We start from the raw sequence: 16,575 nt of genomic DNA on the forward strand, positions 1-16,575 counted from the left end.
TCTTTGATATATGTTCTATTTCTCCCAAACCTGTTTATATAATTTTGGACACATTTTATATTAGAGATCATAAATAAGTGAATCATGGAAGAGTGGTACCAGGTGGAAGGGGCAGGCAGAGACCCCGCGTGGACTCCAGGATCCGACACATGAAGTGAAAGACGGACCACTCCGCCGGGCTGCCTCGCTTCATTCTGGAACAGTCGGAAAACCAATCAACGCTGATGTTTTTAAAGAGGACTGTAGTCTTTTAATGGCTAAAGAGCTTAATATGAACAAAGAAGTACTTACAAGCACAAAACGCGGGAGCCAAGTTTGTATTTGGCCCAGGCGGACTCCAACATCTGACGGATGAGCTCCAACTAAACCAACACATTTACTTTAGTCAATTTAATGGAATATTTTTACTCTATTAAAACTAAATCAAGGACCTCTTACAGAAAATCACACATTCTCTGCTTTTGTCCCACTCTGATCATCTCTTGATCTGTCAGGCCCCCTGGTGGGGGACCTAGTTAGTTCTGCCGAACCCTGGGTGGTGGCGCTCGCTAACTCTCCACCAAGCGGCTAACTAGCATAGCAGGCAAGGTTGCTTCAGCTCCATGGGCTCTTCGCCCAACAGTAACAGTCTCCGGCAACTCTAGCAGATTAAGAAAATGGTGAAAGTTCAGGGCGAAAATGCCCGCACTGAGCGTCCATAGGGCCTATTGGTTTTATTTTTCTACCCTTTGATCGGGTCACTGAAATCGCCACATAGCCAAAGCTGAGTCACTGATTGGTTGACGCCCAAATCACGTCGCAAGACCTTAGATCGTGACTCTACATTAACATTGAAACTCGACACTCCTGGCGCAGGAATCGTGCAGCATTGGATTCGTTAGGTGTGAACGCAGCATTAGGTTTTACATCACACAGTTTTTCCAACTGCATTCTTTTAGTCTACTCCTGATTCATAACGATTTGAATAAAAAACTCTCAGAAATGCAATTTTAATCCTAATTTTCTTGATATACATCCTCCATCATTAGAAAATGCCACAAGAACATGTTAATCCGTTACACTGTCTTCAGGTCAAAATTTACCCTAACACCCGTATAAGGGTTAAAACCACTAAAAACATGATTTTAATCAGTCTCACTTTAAAGAGGACTTTTACTATGAAATGATCACTTCTGCATTGGAGTCCCCACACTTCTCTTAATCATTTTTCCCATTTCCCCTAAACCATTTCCACCGAAAACAGCAGAATTTGCGTCATGATGTGAGCAAACATGTCAGCGTTCACGCCACACACCTAAGTGTGCGCTCGTTTTTTTTTTTCTTTTCCACCGACGGTCGTTGGGTCAGCTCCTGAACAAAAACAGGAAGATGAGCTGCCTGCTCCACATCCTGTGCAGCAGTGGGGGACCTGCAGCAGCAGAATCCACCTTTGACCTCCAGGCAGCAAATTCAATTAGTTTCATTTGTCTAACAGCCATCTGAGGAAAAATCTCTTTTCATCTTTTTTTTCAAACTTACTAACAACAGTAAAGTCGGTGTAATTGATTTTTTTTTCAACGTTATTTCCCCTGAAAACAAACAAAATATGTCCTCGACTTGAGAATACTTGGCTATAAATAATTTCAAATGTTTTTTTGAATGTTTTTACAGTTTGCTTTTTTGCAGTAATGTGTGGTTTTGCTTTAGCATTCCTCTGCTTTTTTTGCACATAAAATATTAATTACATTAAAAAAAATCTGCTTTTAGCTCATCTCATTGACTATAATTTGTGCTAAATCTAAGTTAGTGCATTAATTCCCAGTTGCTGACATCATCTGCCAGAATTTCCTTTTTTGTAGTGATAAATGTTTATCTAAAATGAGGGGGGAGTGGACAAAACATGACATATATTAAGAAAAACAAATTTAAATATTTTATTATTATTTAATGCCTTAAGTTTAGAGTTCACACAATCTAAAAACATGAGAAAAACACGAGATAAAAGTAAAGAGGTTACTTTTTACACTCAAAAAAATAATTAAACCTAATTTTTAATATTTACATTACTAATAAATTATTGAATTTTAAAGAACATGTTTTAAAAGTATTTTTAAAGGGTTAATTAATTTAACTAAAAATAAAAGCAAGTTTTTGTGCTGATGTAACACTCTAAGATGCAATCAGATTGTAAAATTTGTTTTTTTGTGCCTGAAAAGTTAAAAAAAAAACATACACATGATGAAACTCAACAGATTCTCTGCAATCCTTCTGCAGCTTTTCCCCCAAAGCTCAAATCTGCACTCAGCAATTTGTCTTAATGAGCCCATAATGAGTAAACAGCGTGAATCTCCTGCTAACAAACCTGCAGTGACCACAGGGACAGAACAACTTCCTGTTTCAAAAACAAGAATCTAGTACCAAGAAATGCTCATAAAATCCAACATCAACAGCTGTTTTGTGCCATTTTGCTTTCCAAAAACAAATGCATAACAGTTATTTGAACCAGTGAGGCAAAAGGTAAATATCTTTGACAATAATGCGGAGCGGAGTCGTAATCCATCATAGCAGAACTTTGTTGGCTTTTAAAAGCTGTAATCTATTTCATCCCTGACTTCTCCCCTGTGTGGATGAAACCATTAGTCTCAATAAGAGCCGCAGGAAGGAGGAGATGCTCTTTATTTGTAGACGGGAGAAGCGTCTCCTGGATCTTTACGGCGTGAGTCAGCTCGATGCTGAAGCCGTTCGGTGCCAAGGTTTCACTTTTGTTGCATCTAAAGAGGTTTTACTGACTGGATCGGACGGCAGACGGATCTCGTCTGCTGAATTGTTTCAAATGATTTGACCTCTAATGTGACCTCTGAGTGAAAGCGACATAGGTGAAGAAAGAAAGGCCTTTATTAAGCCTTAGTCGTTTATGGATGCTCCGGGTATTGTAATTGTATGTTGAAGTGACGCTGGGCTTGGCGACGCACGTTCAAGCTACTGCTTCCAATGAATAGTATGTAAACGTGCATAAATGAGAGTTTGAGGCCTTTAAAACTCTCCCATCCGCACGTCGCTGTGCAAATAGCCACATGCGGCATCCAGCTTCAGGCTCTACGCACAGAAGTAACAACCATTTGAAAAGTGATCATGAAGGAGAAATTAATCATTTCGGAATAGAGCTGTGAAAGAAAAAGCCTGGAGCGAAATTGGGTAGATTTGGACCACTTCGACATTTCGCACTGAACCTCTTACTGTGAGAACATCATATTGGGTAGCAACAGTCCAGTGTGAACGCTATATGCTAAAATTGTATGTAAAGATTGTGAATCATCGATCTTGGACGTTGCAAATATTCGTACTCGAATTTTCCGGACCAGATCGCGAGTATCCGAGAACCCGGAAACTCGTTACATCACACGCTAGCTGTAAGCAAGGTGCACCCACTGGCTACTTAATGACCGTATGAAAATGCTGCACGCATAAGAATTGCACGTGAGACACAAGTGCCATTAGGATGTCCACACAAACTACACTCTGATTGTCTAATTTCCATTATTTTTTAACAGTCAGATTGCACAAACGGACACTTGAACAACCTAATGGGCCCCCTTGAGCAGTGCGCAGGGTTTGGAGAGGTCGACAAAATGCGTCTTGTGTCTAGAATGTTGTACAAGTGTTTGCCACAACCAGTCGTCCACTGCATGCCAGTAAAAAAAAAAAACACTTTACAGACACACTGAGTGGTCTACGACATTGATACTTTGTCTATACCCAGTACAAGTTTGTCCATTTTTTGCCTGCAAACAGCCCATTCCCCCCATAAGGGGAGTTGTAGCTAAGGCCTTAGGTGGCACAATGTGAACTAAATAAAGAAATCTATTCTTCAGAGCATTGCAAAAAGAAACACTGTGCTCTTCTCGTACACTTTGTAAGACCTTGCAAAAAACGAACTAAATGCTATCCACCTACATTTGTGCAGGAACTCTGGAGTCGCTCGGCTGCACTTAAAATAAAGCAACCCCGTAACACGGATCCTCATGGGCCCGTATGTTTAAAATAGGTCTGTCTCTCTCAGAGTTCCACTCAGATGAATAAATCCAATAATCACCCTGCATGTGTGCGCCGGAGCAAAGCCGAAGCCATTACAGCCGCTTCCATTTCCACCTCTTTCCGGCTGAGTCTGAAGGTGCAGGTTAAGGCTGCGGCGGCGGCATCGACCAATCCGACTGCGGGCGCAGAGGCTTTCTCTGATCGCTTTAACTCCCGCATTTGCAAGTCCTCAAATGGGGGTGCGAGTCGGCTTTTTCTTCAATTCCAGCCCTGCCCTTGGCCTGATTCAACACGGTTTGGTTAGTTTATGTTGGTGTGTCTTAAGGCCTCCGAACAGAGCAGAGATCAGACTCTACGGATAAGAGAGGTGCCATGCAGGTCCTAACAACTGACCGGCTGTTTAATAGGTTAATGTTGTAAATATTTTATACTAAAGTGTCAAAACAAACTCCTAAAGATGTAAATGATTAACCTATTTATTTGATGTTCATGAACAGTTGGGATTCATGGTTCCTTCCTGGATAAAATGTCAAACCCCTTTTTTAAAGTGTTAAATTCTGTGAATATTTTTCTCAGAAATGAATATTAAACAATAAGAAAAAAATTAATTTCTTTGAAATGTAAAAAAATAAAATAAAATTAAAAAGTGGGCGGAGTCATATGAGCAGTTCACTCACACACAGTATACTAACCAGTTTGGCTACATAATTGACAACCAGCGAGTCAATCTTCTTCTTCCCCAGTCGAGGCAGGTGTCTGTTGATGTGCTCCCGAAGTTTGTCAACCGTCTGCGAAGCCGAAACATGAAGAAGTCATTATTTTTTTTCCCAGAATGCTTGAGTGTTTTGTGCGCTTTAAGCAAATTCTGGCAGAGAAATCAGCGGGGTGAAGTTAAGTTCGCATAAATCTTTGCCAAGATGACAATATTTTAAAGGTTGAGTGTCAGTGTGTGTGTGTGTGTTTGGGAGGGGGGGTGATGAAGGGCTAAATGATGATGATGATGTGAGAAGAAGAAGCGAGGGAGGAAAGAAAGTGACAGAGACCCGAGTCATTCCAGGAATAGCTTATAGACGGCGAGCGTCTGCCCTGAACTCCATTAAATCTCCCTTTTTACAAAGCGTGGGGGGAAGAGGGGGCAGGAGATATGAAATTGTCCATCAAACTGCATGCCGCACAAAAAAAGAAGACATCCCCCCTAAAAAAAGAAAGAGAAAATCCCTGTTTTTAAAAAAGTGTTGAGTCATCTGAAGCGTAACAGGGACTTCACTTTAACAGATGACTAAGGAGGGAAATAATCTGTTGTCAGCATTTCGCTCCGGACTTTTAGTGGTCCATATATCAACCTGCGTTAAAGGAGAAGTTCACAAGCAGCAGCTGTTAAACTGTTGTATATCAAAGCATGCTTGGCACCTCAATTGAGCGGTTGTAGAGGTAATTGCTTTACAAATAAAACCGCTTTCTCCTCGATGTGTCTCCACGTCATTTCATCCTTAATGAAGGGAGAAAGAATAAAGCAGCAGATCGGCTTCCCTAAAGCTTTCAATCTGGTTTGTCTTTCTGGGATTTAGAAATTCAAACTTTAGATTTTATTGAAGCTTTTATAATTCGGCCTCTTTAATTTAGCTTTAAAGTTTTTCAGACTGGAAATGTTTGTTGGTACAGATCGAGTGCTGAACTTGGCATTTGGTCTGAATTTAGACAGCCATCAACTGGAGATTTCTGTTCTAGTAAACAGAACCACGTGACCAAAGATCTCTTCTGTCATTGGACAGAGATTATGATGGCGGGGAAAAGTAACGAGAGAAGAAATAAAAGAAGTTCTAAGTGTTGCAATCCCTGTTGGAATAATTCACTTATTTTAACCTTATATTTCGCTGATCAGTTTTTAATGTCTGTACGGCTTATAAGGTACGCTAATAAGTATTTATGACAAATAGATTGTCGGGAAAACGGTGTGAGAAGCAATGTGTATCATGTTAAACGTTATTTTAATGAGCCAGAATTCATCCAACCACATTTCAATGAGTGTCTCATTGTTGCCTTAACTTTTGTCCATGGCTTCCTTCCTCCTATATTTACATCCCATAATGACATTCTACGGTGGCCGTTTTGGTTCAGTTGCTCCACCACAAGCAGGTAGCCCATTCAGACAGAAGAAACTCAGAGCGAACCGGAGCTCAGTCCGACTGGAAACGAACCGAGACCACTTCAACAGATGGGTCCAAGAATGGTTCCACAGTTCGCTTTTAAGTCCCTCTTCAACTTTATATTCTTCTATTGTAAAATTGTTCCCAGTGATCTTTTAACTGTGATTATGAAGTTGTTACCCCAAATCAAAACGGCTTTTTTGTTTTTAAAACATTTTATGAACAGCAGCAGTAGCTCGTTAGAAATACAATTCTGGGTTGGGGGCGGGACTGTTGACCTAGAATAACCCCGCCCCCCACTCTGTCTCTGAGAGCTCCGCGCTCACATGCTAGTTTATAGCCTCAAGCTAGCATTAGCAAAAATGAAGCAATCCATTGGTATAGTTGCAATTCGCTACACCACAAGTGTTAAACCATCATCATGTCTCGCACATCAAAGCGTGAGCGGGGGAGGGGAAACTTTGGCATTTCAGCAGCTGCGTTTTTAGTCTGAACATTTTCTAGCATCTGGTTTTCTGATCCAAGGCAGTTTGAATTATAACATTTTCAGAAACGCAGTTTTAAAGTGTTAAAAAAAGACAATTTTCATTGGAGTGAGTCTTTAAGCAAGCCAAATGTGTCCATTCAGTTTAGATGTATAAATGTATAAATCATTTTTGCCTATAAAAACTCTTCTCTGATAGTTTTGGAAACTATTTGTTTAGGGATTGCATATTAATAAGAGTAAAAACTGGTGTGTGTTCCCTCCATCGAAGCATTCTTGTACCATTCAAATGTTACAATCTGGGTTTAATAGAGCAAAAGGGTGAACAAAAGCAGGTCTAATTTGAGAATAAATAAAACCAGATCAAACAGATGTTTTTCAACGGGTTCTTGTAGCATTTTTCTGCAGATATAGGTCATATATTAAGAAAATTAAGCTCAAAATGGCATGTTTGAGTATTTTTTTTTAATAAAAAATGTTGTGAATCAGGAGCAGACGAAAAAAAATGTGTGACAAAGAGCTGTACTGGGGGAAGAGGGGGCGGGATTGCTCCACACAAACAGTCCCGCTCACAACCCAGAGGTGAATTTCTAACGAAAAAACTGCATAATCATAATTATATGACCACTGAGAACAATTTTACAATAGATCAACAGAAGATCCGAATGGGACTTTCATATTCATAATGAAGGAAATGTGGAGAAACTGTCTTAATCTCTCCATTCTCCCTAATAAATGCAAAAGAATGAGAGTTGCATTTCCTCTAAAATACTCATGAACAGAAATATGGACGGATAGAAGCCACTACGTCACAGGGGAACATTGTCAAACCTTTTATGCAGCTGTTCTTCTCTTTTCAGGGTTTCTAAAATAAAACCCTTAATATAGATGAAAATTTCCATCGATATGACATAAAAAAGATTACACACCTGAGAAAATTGGTACTTTTCCCGACATGTAGGTCATAAAAGTTCAACCAGACATTCAAATCTTGTCATACCTTAATGATAATTACACTACAGATGAAGGTTTTCTATTTCTAACACCCACAGAATCAGTATACAGATATGTAAGCCTTACTCATGGATAAAGGGTGTTTTCCCCACTTTTTGGCATCAAAGGCAGCACTTTAGCTGTCATCTGTGCCTCCGCAGCGGGCATTTTTTTCATTTTATTCTGTCATACTGTGGCAGCTTTCTGCTCATTTGCATGCAAATTCTCCCATGATATGAGAATTTCCCATTTCTGACATATATTCAAAGGAAAAATGTCTGATTCATCTTTCCATGTTGCTTGGGATTGATGTGAGTGCAGGAAAAGTCGAGCCCTTTCGACACATTTCTGAAATAAATCTGTCTTGGAGTTTTTTTTTTAACTGTTTCCTTGCATTTTGAGAGAAGTTATTAGTCTGTAAATGAGAAAAAATAAAATATTCGAGAGCGACTTCTCTCACCAGGCCTATGAGCAACCTTTGCTGATGGTCTTCCTCCTGAAAAAGTGGCACCAGCTTCTTCTCTACAAAGGAAGAACATAAAAAGAATTGTTTGAGGCTGTGAAATCAGCAGGAGGCCATACGACTGTCACTGCATTGACGTCACTAAACTAGTTATTGGTAAACACTTAGGCGATAAACATCTTCTTTACTGCTTTAATTCAAATACAAAAAAGCGAAGAGAGGCGGAAACCCTGCTGTGCAACCCTGACGTTTATGTCAGTCCAGAAGGCAGTGAACTCTTTAGCTTCCACACCAGGCGCTGCTTTCTGACGTATAAATATGAAGACTAACTTGCAGAAAAGATCTGCCTGTCAGCAGCTTCCAGTCATAAACCTTTACAGACAGCGAGACGCCGTTGCGAGATGCGCGAGTCCCACGGCACTCGAGACAACTCATCCGTCTACCCGATGTGTTTTTCTAAATCTGTGCTGACAGCAGCTCTGTGGATTTGGAGCGAGAGTCGGCCGAGTTAAAGACGTTTAGTTTGATGTTGAGCGTGACGAGGAAGCGGCGGGATTAGAGATGTGCGAGCAGGTTGAACCCATCTGTGAATGAAGGATGCTGGGGTTCACCGGGAGAGGGCTGCTGATTGTGCAACTGAATAAAAAAAAAAGGAGATGAAAGCAGCGATGGGCTTCAGCTTCAGCAACTAAATGAGCAAGATGATGGTTTTTACAAACCGATCACAGCGCTAAATCGACAATTTATATGACTGATAAGCATGAAAGAAAGTTATGTGAGGAGAGAAAAAGACCTTAACATCCGGGAGTTGTAGTTACTCTATATAATTTAAGAGCTTTGAGTGTGTGGAAAAGAGCAGAGAAATCTAATCCATTATTATTATAATTATTATTAAAAGAAAATACCTTAATAATTGCTTGTGCTTTTTAAAATACAATTTATGATGTTAATAGATTACATCACAGTTGCCTCTTTGATGTTGTGATGGTGCAATTAGCTGTCACAACAGGGACAAGATTGTAGACCTGAACAAGACTCAAACAAACTGATCAACAATAAGCACGAAGCTTACGGATAAACAGTCAGACTGTAACCATTCCACCATGGCAAAGACCAAAGAGCTGTCAAAGGAAACCAGGGACAAGGTTGTAGACATGAACAAGACAGGAAGGAACATCTATTATAGGCACGCAGCTTAAGAATAAAAGGTGAGACTGTAACCATTCCACCATGGCCATGACCAAAGAGCTGTCAAAGGACACTAAGGACAAGATTGTAGACATAAACAAGACTCAAACAAACTGATCAACAATAAGCACGCAGCTTACGGATAAACAGTCAGACTGTAACCATTCCACCATGACCAAGACCAAAGAGCTGTCAAAGGACACTAAGGACAAGATTGTAGACATGAACAAGACTCAAATGAACTGATCAACAATAAGCAAGCAGCTTACGGAAAAACAGTCAGACTGTAACCATTCCGCCATGGCAAAGACCAAAGAGCTGTCAAAGGAAACCAGGGACAAGGTTGTAGACATGAATAAGACAGGAAGGAACATCTATTATAAGCACGCAGCTTAAGAATAAAAGGTGAGACTGTAACCATTCCACCATGGCCATGACCAAAGAGCTGTCAAAGGACACCAAGGACAAGAATGTAGACCTGAACAAGACTGGAAGGAACCAATCTGAAACAAGCAAGCATCTTAAGAAATCAATTGTTGGAGCAACTATTATGATTAACTAGAAGAAATACAAGATCACAGATCTTCCTCCACCTGGGGCTCCATGCAAAATCTCAACTGATGGAGAAGAAATCATCTGTGAAGAAACAGCCTAGAACTACACGAGTGGAACGGGTCAATGACCTAAAATCAATGTTCTCGTTTGACAGGGTTTTTTACATATTTATTTGATTTCTTTTCATTCCTGTGCAGAACTTTGGAAACGTTTTGTTGTAAAATATTCTAAAAACAGTCTCTTGAATTGAATTGTATATCCAGCCTTATTTAAGAGTCAAAATATTCTATTTTACGATTTACTAAGAAGTGGTGGGTGAAATCACATCTGGGAAAGGTTAGAATGCTCTGATGTCATGACAGAAACAGGAAAAATGCGACGAGAGACAGCAGAGGAAAGTACCAAACTCTGCTGTTACATAACTGTAAACATTCTTCAGTATTTTTCCCTCCTTTCTGCATTACCTCTCCTTTACAGATAAATTCTGCTAGTTTCATTTAATGGATTCTATACAGTCAACATGAAAAGAACATAATCAAAGGAAAGCTCAGTTTTGTGCCTCACATTAGTGTGTGCTGCATCCCTGAATGCAGGTTTTAAAAGTGCTTGTTTAAGTCTTCTTACCGAGACACCAGGTGTCCACCGTGGAAAGAACTCTAGGAAACAAAAAGAAAAGTTCTGTGAGAAAAATCCATCCCTACAGCGTTGAAAAACAAACTATTATTTTTGCGCTTTAGGGTGAAGTCATTTAATGCATCGCGGCTGAAAAACTACAAAAAATATTAAAAGTTTTTGCACGCAGGTCCAGCATTTGGCCTTCAAGGCCAAACAAAATTCAGATTTAAACAAAATTGGATTAAAAGAAACTGAAGTCCAATAATGTCATTTTTACACAATTTTTACAAGATTTTCTGTTTTACTTTGAAGGTCTGAACATTTGTGTGACTGACTAGAATTAACATGCAAAACACAGAAACATGTTTATTTTTTATTTAAAAGTGATACAGAGAAAGGAAAAATAAAAGCCCAGTTTGAGTTTGAAAGATTCTATAATCAAAGTATAAAAAATAGGATTTTGCAAATTTTTGTAACATTTTTACATGTTTTTTTACATGTTTTACATAATATCTTATGTTTCATTTCAATTTGTTTTTATTCAGTTATGTTTCTTTGGGTACATCTTTCCTGTTTCATTTGCTCCTTTCTGTTTTTGCATTTTGCTCCAAAAAAGATTAAAAAATGTAAACTTATAAGCAAATTACTGATTATAAAATCAAAAGTCATATTTACTGTATTTTTCTGAGTGTAAGTCTTGCTTTTTCGTATAGTTTGGCCAAGGGTGCGACTATTTTTTTTTTTGAACATTAACAAAATAATAATTATCATTAAACTGGTTTAAAATAACTTTTTAAAATGAGTATAATGTTGGTTATTTTAGTGTAAAATCTAATTTGAATGTCGTTTTTATTAAATTCTTCAAGTTTTATGGTTGTTGTTGCACAAAACTGAGAAAAAAAGTTAATTTATTTCAAAATAAATCACGGTTAAATAAGTAATCACATCAATTATGTGTATTTTGTGGAGTTATATAAAGTTGTACTTTAAACTAGTTTTTTATTCCAGTTTATTAAAGTTTTTACGTCTTCCTAAAGGCCTTTAAATAGGATAAAAAAAACGAACTTCAAGCTTTTATCCCAACAGAAAAAAAGAAAAAATTCTGTAAGATAAAAAAAAAGGCAATAAACAAGTGAATGATTTATTCTGAAAATAGTTTTTCAAAAGAAAAGCCCTGCGTAAAGGGAAACAGCAGAGTCGTTTGAGGCTTTCAAACGAGACAATACAGCTCCTCGTTAGACAGAAACGTGTAATTTTCGTCAGTCGGTTTCAGGAGTGTGAGTGAACATTTCATCACGACACTCAGGTGGGAGGCAGACCTACTTCTTTGCGTTCTCCTCCATGTGATTCATGTGACTGGAGGGTTTTTTCTCCGATTTCTGCATAAGAAAAAAAGCACAACCTGAACACACGGAGACTCGTAAAAAGGCAACTTATCTGTCAGGACATTTGCGAGCATCTATGGTGCAGAAAATTACATTTAAGAAAAAAACACACACAATCTCACCAGTTTATTCCAGTCGTCCTGAACGTGGGAGGTTCTGTATCTGGAGTTGATTAAAGCATCTAGACTTTTCGTCCTCTCCGTGTTGCACTGCAGCTCTGACCAGAAACTGAAGGGGCCTCTAGCCTGGGTCACATATTTAAAAAAAATCAAACAAAATTTTCTTTCAAAATAAAAACTGCAGCTTTGACTTTACCTTCCCTTTAAAACCAGGTTCAGCGTGGAACCCATTGGTGCACCGAACACCAGGAACCTCCAACAGACAACCTGGAACCTCCTAAAACATGTGCAAAATCACATCAATGCACAGCAAACGTTATAACTTTACAGCCTTAAATCGATGTGTGTTAATGTACCTTCTTTTCAAATATAGAAGAGTAAGGCAGGACTTTATCCAAGCCAAGAAATCTGTCATAACCTATTCTGTACCAAGAGGCTGTGGAGGAAAAGACAAAATATATATATATATTTTTAGCATTTTTTATATATCTGGACAAATTAGTCGATGCCTCATTGACATTAAATTAACACGTAATGTCTAAAAATTTCCTGGATTAATGTGAAAAGCCATTATTTCAGAGCAAATTAAATGCAAATGTATTCCATCTCCATTATTAACTAAAATCATTTACTCTTTTTTTTTTTTAGCCCAAACACTGTTTTAATTACACAGATCTGTGTGGTCTGAGAGGCTGAACAGAAAGACTTGAATTAGGCTTCAACAATCCAGTCACATAAAAAGTCAAAAGAGCAGCAAAACTCTAAAAATAAGGCAGCCCTGCTCTGGGGGGGCGGTGTCCTTTTCCTGTGAGATGCTACTGACCTAAAATGAACTCCTGGATCAGATCAAAGGATTCAATGGTGTTCACGTTGTCACACACCCACGACATAATCTAGAAGCACAACACAAACACACAAGATTCAGTTTTTTCAGATCATAGATTCTCACAAACGATACAACAGAAAGTTTGATCTACTCCTGCCTGTGTACAGAAGAGTCGGCAGCAGGTTAGCAAAGGTTGGCCTGAAACCTTGAGAAATCAATAGTCTTGTTTCAGATGCAGCAAACACAGCAGCTGCACTTTCTTTCCTTTCCTTTTTTTTTGTTCTGGTAGGTTAGCTTGTTTTAAAGGAGTTTCTCCCCCTAAGTGATCTATTTGGTGGCCAAAGACAAACCGGTAGATACTGTAGTCTAAACTCCAAAGGAAAACGCTATAGTGTAGCTCAGAGGTATCAGAGTCCAGGCCTCGAGGGCCGGTGTCTTTCATGTTTTTTAACCAACCTGCAATTTAAGCTCCATATTAGCTAAACGCACCTGATCCAGGTAATCAGCAGCAGATAAGGCAAGAGACACCACTGGTGTAGCCTGGGCCCCTTAAAATACAGCCAGTTTGGTAGAAAAATTTAATTGATTTTGTGATCTAAAACCTTTAATTAATGCACGTTTTTATACTCTTTTAATATTACAAAGTTATTATCCTATCTGGATTTAAATTTGTATGAAAACATAAATTACTTAAGTCATCATGTGACAGCTAGGGGGCTGCTTAATGAATTAATGAATTTTTAACAGCGACAAATCCACTAAGTTGGTAATAATTAGAAGCTACAATAAATTAATTATGGCTAGGAATCATTTAAAACAATTAACTGATTAATCGCAAACCTGGAAAAAAATTAATCATGATTAATCGATTTAATTTTTTTTTGACCACTTATTATCTGTGAATAATCACAATATAAAATCAGATACGAAACTCTACATTTAGAAAATTTATTTTTAATTACTGCTGTCAATCGATTACAAAACAAAATATGATTAATCGCACTTTTGTGTTGGGATTAATCATGATAATTCACAATGTTTACCAGGTAAAATTTATTTGTACAATAAAGGACCAGACCATGTATTAAATAATCCTCTTTTTGTAAAAAAAAAGTGATCGAAACCACATAAATACCAACGACAAAGTACTAAAAACCAATTGAACATTCATTTCTTTTGTAAGTGACCATGGTGTAAGCGGGATAATACCCGACGAAATGTTTTAACGCACGCCGTGGAAGCCTGAACCGCAGAGTTAAAGCAAAGGACTATTTCTACAATTAATTTGCGTTAATACATATTAATGCTTTTTGATTAATTGCGTGCGTTAATGTTCACAGCCCTAAAAATAATAAATTAAGCTTCAACAATACGATATGTATCGCGAATTATATTCCAAGACTGGAGCAATTTTTCACTTTTCAAGTAAAAACTGAGTAGTACATGTCTCATAACAATATATATTATCATAACTAATATATACTGTTTTTTCCTTAACTCATGCATGTCCCGTGTGACTGCACAGAGTGCGCATTGATCTAATGTGTTTTCTTGATATTAAAAACCCAAATGCAATCAGTTCATTAGTCTCTTCAACGCATAAAATATTGCCTCAAATGACGCTGCGTTGTTCATACAAATGAGTGTTCTGTAAGGATGCAGACTTTAGCTTGGAGGTCGATATCGTTGCCACACATTAATCTGTCTCCAGCTGCACCTTCAGCTCCAGTTTTGGGTCATTTCCCATGTAAACCAGCAGGCAGTGGAGGGCAGCCAGGCGTTGAGGGTCAGCCACACTGCCGGGCCACCTAGGACAAGGGAGGAAAGCTACCAATCAGGCTTTAAAAGGAGATCCAGAGATGGAATTGTGGATTTTAAAGCATTAATATATTTGGAATTGCTCCAACACTGTGTATTTATTTCCTTAAATCTCTCACCTGGTGTCTGATCGCAGTATCTGCAGTAAGAAGTCGGAGCTGAGCTCGACGGCGTTGATCTTCCCGCTGACGAGCTCCACCAGACAGGTAGGCCGTCCCTCCGCATGCAGCACGGAGATGTCAGCTGACTGACACTGCAGCCCTGAGTTCACATCATGACCTTCAAGTGGAGGACAAAGAGAAAGCTGGGTTGCTTGGTATATTTAACAATATAAAACGCATATTTTCTGACACTGCAGCTGATTCCAAACAAGGTAGACAAAAATAGCGCTTTACCGGAGAAAAAGAGGGAGTAGCAGAGCATCTCCTGTTGCCGGGTGTTGATGCAGTGGAGGAAATGTCCCTGCAGATACACCAGGACGTAGTAACCTACGCACCAGCACATTATAAACACTGTCAGGTTCAACCAAGTCTGCACGCATTCATGCTTTTGAGGACAAAATATCCATTTGTATTCATGCGCTTATGAAAGGAACGCAATCCACAAACGAGCACATGACTTGACTAGTAAAAATGTCTAAATATTAATGTCTATGTGACGTCTATTTATCTGTAATGAACATAGACTTAGGTACAATTTTTAAATAAGGTGAAAAGGTTTTATATTTTCATGAATATGTGATGAAAATCAAAAATTAAATGTCTCAAAAAGAGACAAATGAAATGTTGGAAAGTCATGATCACAACCCATTTTTTTCGTGATACGGACACCGCCGTGTTGGAGCCAGACGTCGTCAGTAAGCTGTGATTGCTCCAATTTCTATGGGAACCACTCTCGCCACTAAGGAGTGGGATTATTGTAAGTCCATTCCACTTGAAATTTGTGCATTAGACACTTCAAATGTTCACCGTTAGACCACATACTTTTATTGGGTCATTGGATTCGTCAGTTTATAACTTGATCTAAAGAAAGCATATCATAAAACAGGAATGGTTATACTGACAGATTGACTGAATAATAGCTGTTTATTTCTCAATAAAAGTCTACGGGATTTTCTTCTTGTTTGGAAAGCAAGGGGGAGGAGTCACTTAGTCCAGTTCTCTTATACAGTCATATGAACACACATGTCCAATGACACAAGAAGGGCAAGCATTAATAGGTCATTACTGGTTGTTCATAGAGTGCTGTATCCCAACATTTTAAAGACCCATTCCAATGAAAACTGTGTTTTTAACATGTTGTTGTGGCATTATTCTCACATATGTAAAGATAATTAAGGTTAAAATTGTGTTTCTGAGTAGTTCTTCCAATCGTAGAGAATCAGGAGGCAGAAAAGGCTCGTAGTCGTTACATAAAAACTACAATCCATCCCCTTGTAGACACAAGGATCTATGTATATCTTTGTTTAACTAATCAAAGCTGGCTCAAAACTGTACGGGATAGCTCAGAAATCGCTCGCCATTTTTGTTGCACCACTAATGCTAAGCTAGTGAGAGAGCGTGTAAACGAAGGATTGTTGGGAAATTTCTAAAGAACTCCTGCTGCTCTACTGAAACTATATCCTAGAAAACGGCACGTTTTAAAAAAAACTTTGGCTATTTTTTGGCAGCAAATAGAGAACGATCCATTCAAGAGTGAACGCTGGTTACAAATGTTTAATTCTTCAAGTCGCGTCCTGGACTCCTTGGGTTAAAGAGAAAATGATGATCTGGATGATCCATGGTCCTACTATCACAGTCCACAGTCAGGGATGGTTGGAGGTGCTGGTGTTGTGTTTTCTAAAGCACAAAGTCTACCAGGAAATTCTAGAGAACCTAATGCTGCCCTCTGCTGACAAGCTTAACGGAGGAGCTGGATTCCTTTTCCAGTTGCCTCTCCAGACTGCCAGGTACCAAAAAAGGTGTAGCG

The 16,575-nt window shown here is 38.7% G+C and overlaps 1 protein-coding gene across 3 annotated transcripts in view; it reads right to left on the bottom strand.

The window, feature by feature from the left end:
* Nucleotides 1-16,575, bottom strand: part of LOC112154729 (gamma-secretase activating protein) — a 36,499-nt gene that overhangs the window by 10,789 nt on the left and 9,135 nt on the right. For all 3 annotated transcript variants that reach the window (XM_024285882.2, XM_024285875.2, XM_024285867.2), the window contains 13 exons: nt 15,003-15,095; nt 14,727-14,886; nt 14,507-14,597; nt 12,787-12,856; nt 12,320-12,399; nt 12,160-12,240; nt 11,967-12,089; nt 11,783-11,838; nt 10,469-10,500; nt 8,099-8,160; nt 4,707-4,802; nt 292-362; nt 100-194 (listed from right to left, as the gene is read on the bottom strand). In XM_024285882.2, coding sequence (XP_024141650.1) covers nt 100-194; nt 292-362; nt 4,707-4,802; nt 8,099-8,160; nt 10,469-10,500; nt 11,783-11,838; nt 11,967-12,089; nt 12,160-12,240; nt 12,320-12,399; nt 12,787-12,856; nt 14,507-14,597; nt 14,727-14,886; nt 15,003-15,095 — 1,110 coding nt within the window. The remainder of the gene's footprint in view (nt 1-99; nt 195-291; nt 363-4,706; nt 4,803-8,098; nt 8,161-10,468; nt 10,501-11,782; nt 11,839-11,966; nt 12,090-12,159; nt 12,241-12,319; nt 12,400-12,786; nt 12,857-14,506; nt 14,598-14,726; nt 14,887-15,002; nt 15,096-16,575) is intronic.

The sequence above is a fragment of the Oryzias melastigma genome, linkage group LG23 (assembly GCF_002922805.2).
Source record: "Oryzias melastigma strain HK-1 linkage group LG23, ASM292280v2, whole genome shotgun sequence".
Taxonomy (NCBI): Eukaryota; Metazoa; Chordata; class Actinopteri; order Beloniformes; family Adrianichthyidae; genus Oryzias; species Oryzias melastigma.